The sequence below is a fragment of the Mugil cephalus genome, chromosome 9, assembly GCF_022458985.1.
Source record: "Mugil cephalus isolate CIBA_MC_2020 chromosome 9, CIBA_Mcephalus_1.1, whole genome shotgun sequence".
NCBI lineage: Eukaryota > Metazoa > Chordata > Actinopteri > Mugiliformes > Mugilidae > Mugil > Mugil cephalus.
This window is the reverse complement of record NC_061778.1, coordinates 20,160,219-20,170,793: the sequence shown is the minus strand read 5'-3', so window position 1 is coordinate 20,170,793 and position 10,575 is coordinate 20,160,219. Positions and strand designations below refer to the sequence as shown.

The following is a 10,575-nucleotide window of genomic DNA, read 5'->3' as shown; positions in this document are numbered from 1 at the left end:
TGCATATCTGTGTGTGTTAAGGAGGTCCGGTCTCTACTGCTCCCTATATAGTCCCTGGAAGGGGCTGCACCGTCCTGTGTGGAATCTGTGACATGAGGGAAGAGTGGGGCTCTGTGTGTGTTTGTGTATGTACGTGTGTGTGTGTGTGTGTGTGTGTATGTGTGTGTGTGTGTGTGTGTGTGTTTGAGAGGGGCCCTTTCATGATTTTTGAAGATTAAAAATTTATTTAGCGGAAGGTGCTCATAAAGTGTTTGTGTATGTACGTGTGTGTGTGTGTGTGTGTGTGTGTGTGTGTGTGTGTGTGTGTGTGTGTGTGGTTATCTGAAGCTTGCACTGCTGTATATACTGATGCAGAGCAGGAAGAGGAAAAAGTTAAAAACTGCAGCTGTAACTCAACCATTCCCAAAAAGCCATTACAAAGCAGAGAGATCTCCTTACATCGCCAAGCTGATGCTTTATTTTGCTGAGCAGTTTACTGTATATAGAAAAGAGACACTCTCTCTTTCTCTCTCACTTTCTCTCTTTCTCGCATGCACGCACGGACACACGCACGCATGCGCGCACACACACACACACACACAGATACACTGAGATACACAGGACCAAAGACTGTCACATGTAAAAGTGTTCATTGCCGTTTACATCTGGGTGATTTCAAGTATCGGATTCACAGATGGTAACTGTGGCATGAACGAATGAATGAATGGGAAAGGTGTTAACTTGGACAGGAGGACAAACTGTTCACCCAGTTACTGAGCACACAAGAAAACACGCACGGAAACAACATTCTTGGGGTGTGGTGTGAATCTTCGTAATCTGTTCAAATCTAAAATAATTGCTCAAAATAATAGGTGCTATTATTCCTCTCTGGTTGGAAAAAAAAAACATTCATTATGCACATGCGGTCATGAATGGACGAGGACAGCTCTGTCTTTCTTTCTACTGAATGAGATCAGTGTTTTCAGTAACTTTTGTTTATATTTCCTCCAGATTCAAAGCAGGTTTGGAGGCATGTAAAGGCTGACAGTATATATAATGAGATCATTTTGTTTAGCCTCCATGTAAACAGCAAACAGTTAGACGGCTCGAAGAAATATTCTCCGACATATACATGGTCGGGACCGCTGTTTAGGAAGCTAGAGGTTATAAAAAAAACAAAACACCTGCAACGACCACTTATTGAGATTCCGCCGAGGAAAATGAAAAACATTCGAAGGTTAGCCCGGGGCGTTTGAAGTTGCAACCAACTGAATCCTCAGTGTCTCAACACCTTTTACAGAAGTCAGAACCTGAAACTTCGAGAGCAAGCACAGGAAGACATCTTGAGCAGGAACTGCCTCGCGTGGGCGTACCAATCTGCTTAGGTGGAAACAGACAAGGGGAGAGGAAGAAGATATGCAGGAGGAGGAAGCAGATAATCTCACACGTAAATTTCAGTAATGTATACATGGAGTAAGAGTACAGGATGATTTACTTTAGAATTTATAATGAGTGATAGAAAATTGGATAGACATAGAAATCAAATTTTTCATTTTAGAAGTGCACGATGGGCTCTTCTGTCATATGAAGAAACAAGAGCAAAGGGCCATAAAACTTTGTCAGTGACCGTATGTAGCCACCCACAGTTGCAGTAAGTGGGTATTATCACTATAGCATGTACAGCATGTTACCTGCTCTACAACTGATGTAACGCTACAAAATGTACAATTATTATTGATAAACTTTAAATAGATTTAAATAGTCAAATAAATACAGTCAGTAACATGCATTGTTAAAATGAGTTGAAGCACACACAGGCTTGGCTTGTCAGGCCAGGACACAAAACAGAACTCAGACGCAGAGTTAGATACGGCTGAAGTCAACCTCAATGAAAAAACACAAAAACACTCCGGACGGAGGAAAGCCATCAAGGCAAAAGGACAAACAAAAATACCCTGTAAAAAGTTCCGCAAAGTAAAAATCACTCCAACGGAGGGAGACCAAAAGAATCTCCTGAGACGAACTACAAAAAAATAAACAGGCAAGATTACGAAGCACGATGCTGTGGCAAAGCATGGGGCAAGAAAAGGCTGGAGTGACCACATATCGCACATGACGCAGATAATATAAGCAAATTTCAAAATAAAACAGGAAGAGACAAAGAAACTACAATCGAAACCACAATCTCGCTGCACGCAGAACACGAGATTAATTTTTATCATCTAATCATCAAAAGGTAAAGAGCTGCTGAGTGTTGTGCTCGACTCCAGCATTTGGTGAGCCACGTAGAAGCATTACTTTTCTCAAATGGCAGACACGAGCAGCGACGTCGAAGGAGGGCTTGAACAGACCCAGGGTTACGCCGTGGCCTATGGCTGCATCCTGGCACTCGGCCTGCCTCTCAATGCCGTGTCCCTGTGGATTCTGCTTCGCCGACACAGCCTCAAGTCGCCGAGCGCCGTCTTCATGGTCAACCTGGCGATGTCAGACCTGCTGCTCGTCACCTTCCTGCCGACGAGGATCTACTTCTACTGGACAGGCACCTGGCCTTTCGGCAGAATGGCGTGCCTCATCATCCAAATGCTCTTTCGCAACAACATCCGCTCCAGCTCCATCTTCATCACCTTCATCAGCGTGGACCGGCTGCTGGCTATAGTTTACCCACTGAGGTCACGCCATCTGCGAACCTCGTCCAACGCCTGGAAAGCGGCTGCAGTTCTTTGGCTTTTTGTGGTGCTGACGAACATCCCGGAGATTAACGTCTTTCTGCGACATTCAAACGACAATGATACATCTACTTGTTTTAAATTTCTTCAAAGGAGTTCAGTTAGATCTGCCGCTGCTTACCTGCAGCTAGTGGTTGTGTGCGTCTTGCTGGCAGTCAACATTGTGTGCACCGCCATGGTGTTGTGGACTCTACGCAGCCACCTTAGTGCCTCTGCAAGGGTTCAGAACAAGGTAAATGTAATGCTGATTTTTGCCATTAATTTTGTTATGTTCACTATATGTATCTTGCCTGTCTCACTTGGTGTTACAATAAGCTACAGCCGTCGGGTTTTAATGCCCATGGTATGTCTGGCCTCTGTGAACTGCTGTCTCGATCCCCTATTGTATTATTTTTCTTTTGATGCTTTCTGGAAGAAAAAAGAGAACAACTCACAGGCTATAGCTCTGTGAATTCTCAATGTGGCCGTGTCATTGTGATTTTCCATTTTAGTAGCAGTCTGTTTGCGCGTGAGATGCTCTTTTGGCTCCAAGACTCTGTTAGATGGCCTCAGGAAAGACACCAACAGCGGTAAAACGTGAGGAGGCAGAGAGAAAAATGCTTTTTGTGCTTATGGGCTGGCACATGCATTAAAAAAAGGTTGCCTTTTGGATGAGAAAAAAAATTCTAATATTGTAAATTTTTATCTGTTTTCTATTACTGTAAACTATAATTATTATAATTGTCTACTTTAGTAGAAATCATGTTGTGATTGCTTCACACAATACCTTGGCTTATCTCCGTTATGCGTTCTGTACATTGTAAATAAATCCTTTTACTCTGGCTTTTGTCTCGTTTGTGACTCACTCTGTATATCTGAGCCAGCGGCTCAAGTGCTAAACCCTATCAGATTGAGGGGAATCGGTGTAAGTCTGCAGCAGACTGTGAGGATCTAGTTTGCCTCATCTTCAGATTTTATCCAAAATGCGGTTAGGCAGTGAGGCTTGGCAGAACGTCCTAAACTGGACTTCATCCTTGACTGTCTTAACCTACAGCACCAGTTAAAATGCAGCCACTGACAGACACCACCACTGCCTATTTCCCATTCAGGTAACGACAGGAAACGCTCTAAGATAACAACCACACTTCTTATAACGTGAGTGCACGTGACACGAGAGATAAGATGATGACATTGAAAAACAAATTAAAATTATACTCGGAGCAAAGCGAGAAGCAAAATAATTTCATAGCATAATGATAAATAATCAGAAGGAGTTGTGCTGTGATTGGGTTAAAAACTGTGAAATTCATTTAAAAAAAACACAAAAGATCCACTTAAGAAACTGTTGGCGCCAAACTGAAAACATTTTCAGTTAGAGAGAGACAACAACAGAACAATATCTCATACGAACTGTGACGCACGATGGAGATGTGAAGATGTCGTGTTTTGGGCTGGCTTCACCGTCTTGGAGACCGGGCACATTGATTGAGAACCCTCAAATATGTTGCAGCTGAAGTAATTTACCAAGAAAATTGTTCAAATGTTTCAACAAGCTAATGTCAGGGACAGTTGTGCAAAAACAAGTTATTTCTGATCAAGGGGCCAACACTGCCTTCAGAGGGCAAGGATGAAGTTAAATTTTCCCCAGACTAATATTACATCTTTTGATATTGATATGATAATGTTCGAGTATACTGCCATTATTTAAGTATTGTTTCAAAGGATCAAATCTTCAAATGTTACAAGGGCTGACTTAAAAACAGCAGACAGAAACTAATAGTTTAACTTAAATAATGCTTTGATACACATACAAACAAGACAAATCCTCAAAAGCAATCTTTATTGATAACTGAAGGTGTCCATCTATTGCATAGTGTGGCAACAATTACTTTATATATACACCTGTTCAATTGCCTGTTAACACAAATAGCTAATCAGCCAATCACATGGCTGCAATTCAATGCATTTACTCATGTAGAGGTGATCGTGACAACTTGCTAAAGTTCAAACCGAGCATCAGAATGGGGAAGAAAGGGGATTTAAGTGACTTTGAACATGGTATGGTTGTTGGTGCCAGACGGGCTGGTCTGAGTATTTCAGAAGCTGATGATCTACTGGGATTTTCACACACAACCATCTCTAGAGTTTACAGAGAATGGTCTGAAAAAGAGAAAATATGAGAGGTCAGAGGAGAATGGGCAGACTGGCTGGAGATGATAGAAAGGCAACAGTAACTCAAATAACCACTGGTTACAACCAAGGAATGCAGAATACCATCTCTGAACACACAATACGTCCAACCTTGAAGAAGATGGGCTACGGCAGCGGAAAACCACACCGCGTCTCTCCCGTCAGCTAAGAACAGGAAACTGAGACTACAGGCTCACCACAATAGAAGACTGGAAAAACGTTGCCTGGTCTGACGAGTCTCGATTTCAGCTGACATTCAGATGTCAGGGTCAGAATTTGGCCTAAACAACATGAAAGCATGGATTCATCCTGCCTTGTATCAAAGGTTCAGGCTGGTGGTGGTGGTGTAATGGTGTGGGGATATTTTCTTGGCACACTTTGGGCCCCTTAGTACAAACTGAGCATGGTTTAAATGCCATAGCCTACATGAGTATTGTTGCTGACCATGTCCATCCCTTTATGACCAGTGTAACCATCTTCTGACGGCTACTTCCAGCAGAATAATGCACTATGTCACAAAGCTCATATCATCTCAAACTGGTTTTCTTGAACATGACAATGAGTTCACTGTACTCCAGTGGCCTCCACAGTCACCAGATCTCAATTGAGCACCTTCGGGATGTGGTGGAACGGGAGATTCGCATCATAGATGTGCAGCCGACAAATGCCATCATGTCAATGTGGACCAAAATCTCTGAGGAACGTTTTCAACACCTTGCTGAAAGTACGCCACGGAGAATTAAGGCAATTCTGAAAGCAAAAGGAGGTCCAACATTTTACTAGCAACGTGTACCTAATACAGTGGCCGGTGAGTGTATATTAGTAATTAAAACACATTAAATTATATGTATCAGGTCTGCATAGTGTATTTAATAGGGCATATTATCCAAGCTTTTAGGGTCTGGAAACAGAAGCATCAACAGACTAATTTTTACCATTTTATTCACAGACAAGATTTCATTAGCAGACAAAATATACAGTTCAAAGTTGGTTTTGTTTAGCTAACATATAATGTGCTCCCGTTCAGTGGTACTGACTTTAGTCCAGTGTCTGACTCTGGACTAAGGCATTAAACGTTGTTTTACAAAACATTCTAAGAGTGCTCTTTTTCTCGTATATGCACATGCAAGGGGAAAGAAAGATTACTGTAAAACTGAGTAATAAATGCAATGGGCGATAGAAACACAAAAGAGAAATGAGAATCAGTGTTCACGCATTTCAATGAAATGGTCAGAGGAATGCAGCCTACTGCCAAATGTACCCTTCTCTTCTCTACCTTCTGGTGTGTGATGATGCTTGAGATGAAAAGGCAGAAAGTGGAGCGAGGAAGCAAGAGGCAAGCAAGAAGATAAATATGCAAGGCAAGCTACTCATCATCAGCAGTTACATGTTTACATTACAGAGAACATGAGAAGACAAAAAAGAAATCCAGAAGGATTTGCTCAGGAAAACAAGCCTTCATGCTTTGCAGAGATGACTGTTAGCAGAGCAAACATAAAGTAACCCCCAGGGCAGGAGAAAAAAACAAAACAAAGTACAGTCACCTTGACAACACATGGAGACACTCATATCCCCCAACGACAGTAACCATCATACAAATCCCCGAGTGGAGAGGTCTTGAAATGATAAATTATTACTGGCTTAAGGACTTTGCTACATGGAAAATCCTGTGATAGAACCGACAGCTTAGTATTGCATCACATGTCAGAGTAAATATTACCTATGGGAAACAGAAAAAAAACAACAGGCAGGGATTAAATAAAAATGAACGAATAACAAACAAATCTCTTTTCACCGAACAAAAAATCACAAGTAAAGTGCAACTCAGACACGATCAGGTCGACAGGAGGGTGCTACAGTGGCTGGGGTAGTGACTGGAGATGTGCCTTTGGGTGGGTGGGATCTCAGGGACGGCGACGGCGGCGTTCACGCTTCATCGCAGATAACCGTGTCCACCACAAATGTATTCTCAAAGTGGCGGATGTGGTGGCAGTCTTTCGTCTCGCGCCTGTTGATGCCTGTGAGGGAAACGGGGTCGGACAGGGAGGGGAGATTAGCAGCGTCGCTCCGTTTTGGTGCGTGCGGAACTTCAGATCCGCTCGCCATTCAAACAGTTAAGTCAAACCGTCTAAACCCAGGAACAAAAACAACCCCAGTGCTACCGTCCCTCAGCTATTTAAGATGTTTCCAATGATTGTGGACCCAAACTTACGCCTGCGGGTGACGCGGCGGTTCAGGCGGTACGTGTCCTTCCCGTTGCACAGGCGGTAGATGAAAGGTCCCAGCTGACGCATGTTGTGAACTTTGCCAGTCACCACCATCTCTTCATGGATGATGTAGGTCTGAGGCAAGTACGTTCCCTTCTGGAAGAGACACGATAACAACAAGCTCACGAGACAGGACTTAATCAGAAGAACACGACGTCTCACTGTTTAAGTGTCAGACAATAAATGTGGCACTTTACTGTAAATAACTGCAACCAATAGATCTGTTCAGGGGAGCGTGAAATTTTCTTTTCTAAAATTAGCAAGGCTCGTGAAGGCACGAATGTTTCCAGTATTGCAGTTGTGTTACCTTGACATTGATAAGAAGCTCCCAGAGGTTGCGTGGAGGCATCACGATGGTGGTGTTGAGCTCGATAACGTAGCACTTGTCCAGGGCAATGTCATGGTAGGCGGTCAGTCCCTGGAAAATTTAAGCAGTTTATTGAGCGGTTACTTTAAATGCTGGTGGTTAGTTAGTGTTTTTGTGTATATCCATTTATGTCTTAAGAGTGTAAATTCTACTAGGCCAGCCCAAACCTTCCCCACCCTAAAATTCCTGTGCAGGGTTGGTCTGGAGCCAGTTCGTTGGGAACCAACTATGCCAATCAAATTGGTTGGGTTGGACTGTGGTGACGGACAGAAAAGCAACAACATCGACGTAGTCACAAACGTCATCGAGTTAAATTTGTTTACATTAAAATGACTCCGATTGGTTGTAAAACTGTACGATTATCCAAAGGTATTTTTTTGTCTGCCCCATAATGAAATCAAACTCAGCCTGTGATAAAGCTGCTAGTTTATGGTCATTTCACATCACCCTGTCAACGTTTCAAATTTAAAAGGCATTCCCTTCACTGCATTAATCAAAATTTGTAGGCTACTCCTTAGCTTCGGCACTGGTTGTGTTCCCATAATCCCTAAATCTGCACGAGATGGAGGGATACGCAAACACCAACGTGGAACCATAAATCAGCCTTTGGAAAGTATATCGAGCAGTACAGTAGCTGACAATAGCATTAAAGCTCAGAATAGTGTTGGACAAGTGGGATATTAAAAAGATTCAACTCTCCCATTCCCTGTTTTTAATTTGTGTTTGTCCTTACCCTGTGGAAGTCGTGGATTATGTCGGCAGGGTCGCTGCCTCCAAAGTGAGGCACGGGCACAGTGATCTTCTCGTAGTTGTCAGCCAGGTAGATGCCAACGTTCTCCTCCAGCTCCTGGCGCCCACGCAGAGGGGCATAGGCCGAGTCTTCGTAAAGCACCCTGCAGTGAAACAGGTTCTCCTCTGGGATCTGCACCCAAAAATTTTATTCAGATCAACTCGAAAAACAAAAAATACCTGTCTCACACCTTCTTAGTGCATTACAGTGTTTGTAGGAAAGACACGGGCTGGGTAATGAGGTCTTACATGAGGTATGAAGTAGTAGCGGTAGACATAGATGGAGGCCAGGACGAGGCCAGCCATGAAGACTACCAGGCCAAACGTCAGGCAGCAAAGGCCATTGAGGGGAGACTTCTTAGGCCTCAGAGGCAGGACCAGCTCATCTTCATCCTGAGAACACACACACACACACACACATTATTATACTAAAAAGAGAGAAGCATTTCCAGGCCGCTTCAATCCAGCTTACTCATCTTCACCGTGACGAGCAGCTGAAAATGGCCCGAATTAACAACAGCTAAAATAGAAGCTCACATTAAAAAGAAGGAATTAGCAAGCGCCGAGGCCGGCCAGAGGAAGGGATGACAGAGAAAACTTGACTGAGATGGTGAGTAATCTTCCCAGACGCCTCCAGTCTCGCAGCCCATCTGTTGGTGCCACGCGCCCAACCTGTTCTGGCAGGGTGGCACTACACACAGATAGTGGTCGCTTCCATTTACACCAATCATGACTAACACCGAGACGGCTTGGCGTTCAGCGGAGCTGTACTGCTGACTGACTGCGGCGGGTGAAATTACTTTGTGGAAAGCCGGCTCTGAGGAGAAACTACAAAAGGCTGCTATTCATAGCTGGAAGGGAAAAAAAATATGTGCATGAGAAGTGTCTCTTGAAATGGAAGTGAATTTTAAAAGAAACATCCTGGTAATCTAGAGTGAACTTGTTCAATTATCTTAAAAAAAAGAAGAGAGAGAATACAAAAAGCACGCTAGGTGCCAAGTACCAAATATCAGGATAGTGTGCATGGTGTGTGTAGTGCTGTTTTTTCTTTTTTGCATTTGGAGACAGAGGGTGCATAAGGACAAGGAGATGACAGTATGTGTGCGAACACACACGCACACACACTTCTGTCAGTTCTTTGTGTTCTCCCCATCCCACTGAGAGAGATGGAGGCGCTCTCACGCCAGCTGAGGGCCTGACACAGCACGCAGCCTGCCCAGCTCCTGTTCAATACATTTGGACAAACAGATCGCAAAGTCGTACAGCGACCGCAGCACTATTCCCCTGCAGCACTCGCTCTGCAATGCATATCTATATGACACATACATATATTCCATCACCATCCTCTGGGGTCAGCCATGCGTCTTTGATAGGGGAGATGCTGGGATGCTGCCACAGCAAAGTTCAGGACTCCGCTGCGCTGCCTCCTTCAGAGATGTGACAAATAATCTTGCATGCGCTGCAAGCCACAGCAGCCCATCTGCCATTTTGTCAACCCAAAGCTCTGCATTTCATACATTCTACCTTTATTAGAGCTCATAGGGCGTTCGTTTAATCCAGCACTGAAATAAATACCATAAGGCCACATCACTAATGCTAGGAAAGCCTACACGAAGGCCTTGAAATTGCTTCTTTTTTTTTCTTTCTTTTTTTTTAAGTAATCCACAATGCAGTCTTGAACAAAGAGCATGCAATTGCACGTTCTGATAAGTTGCACGAAGGGTGCAGCGGGCGCTTTTGCGCACAGGAAAGCATCCCAGCAGATGCCGTGTTTTGTTTCCAACCTAAAGGTGATAGATGCTGTCCAAGAAAATAAATAAATAAATAAATTAAAAAAAACACAAACCCTGCTGCTCATGACCGTGCAGGTGCAGGCTGCCCTGCAGAGCAGCCAGGCAGCACAGCCCGGACACAGCGGGCGTCGCATTACACAAGTATCATTTTCAGGCTCAACAATGACGAGCGCCGTTAATGAGCTCAATGAGAACGAACGACGCGTTGCTCACCATCGGATGAGGGATGAGGATCTCGGTCTTGTCGCCGTCATTCTCCTTCTCCACTTTCTGTCCCGCGACAGACTGGAAGCTGATCTTCACCATGGCTCGGGGCGGGCGTCCGTGCGTCCGTCTGCAGGTGTCTTCACCTCTGTGTTGTAGCTAGCTGGACCACCTTCCTCACACTAATCCCCACGGCTCGTCGTCGACGGGTCGCCCTCCTCTCTGCTCCCACCGCGATGCTGCTGCTCTGTTTTTGTCTCTATGTACCGGAAGTGTGCTGT

At 44.2% G+C, this 10,575-nt stretch overlaps 2 protein-coding genes across 2 annotated transcripts; one reads left to right on the top strand and one right to left on the bottom strand.

The window, feature by feature from the left end:
- Nucleotides 1-2,282: 2,282 nt before the first annotated feature.
- LOC125013896 (lysophosphatidic acid receptor 6-like) lies at nt 2,283-3,507 on the top strand. Its single transcript, XM_047594830.1, has one exon. It carries the CDS (start codon nt 2,287-2,289, stop codon nt 3,154-3,156), a length of 870 nt encoding a protein of 289 aa, XP_047450786.1. The 5' UTR covers nt 2,283-2,286; the 3' UTR covers nt 3,157-3,507.
- A 2,292-nt stretch (nt 3,508-5,799) lies between these two features.
- itm2ca (integral membrane protein 2Ca) lies at nt 5,800-10,575 on the bottom strand. Its single transcript, XM_047593595.1, has 6 exons — nt 10,304-10,575; nt 8,547-8,690; nt 8,242-8,430; nt 7,449-7,559; nt 7,087-7,237; nt 5,800-6,892 (listed from the first exon to the last, which is right to left on the bottom strand). The coding sequence occupies exons 1-6, from the start codon at nt 10,394-10,396 to the stop codon at nt 6,801-6,803; spliced, it is 780 nt and encodes a 259-aa protein (XP_047449551.1). The 5' UTR covers nt 10,397-10,575; the 3' UTR covers nt 5,800-6,800.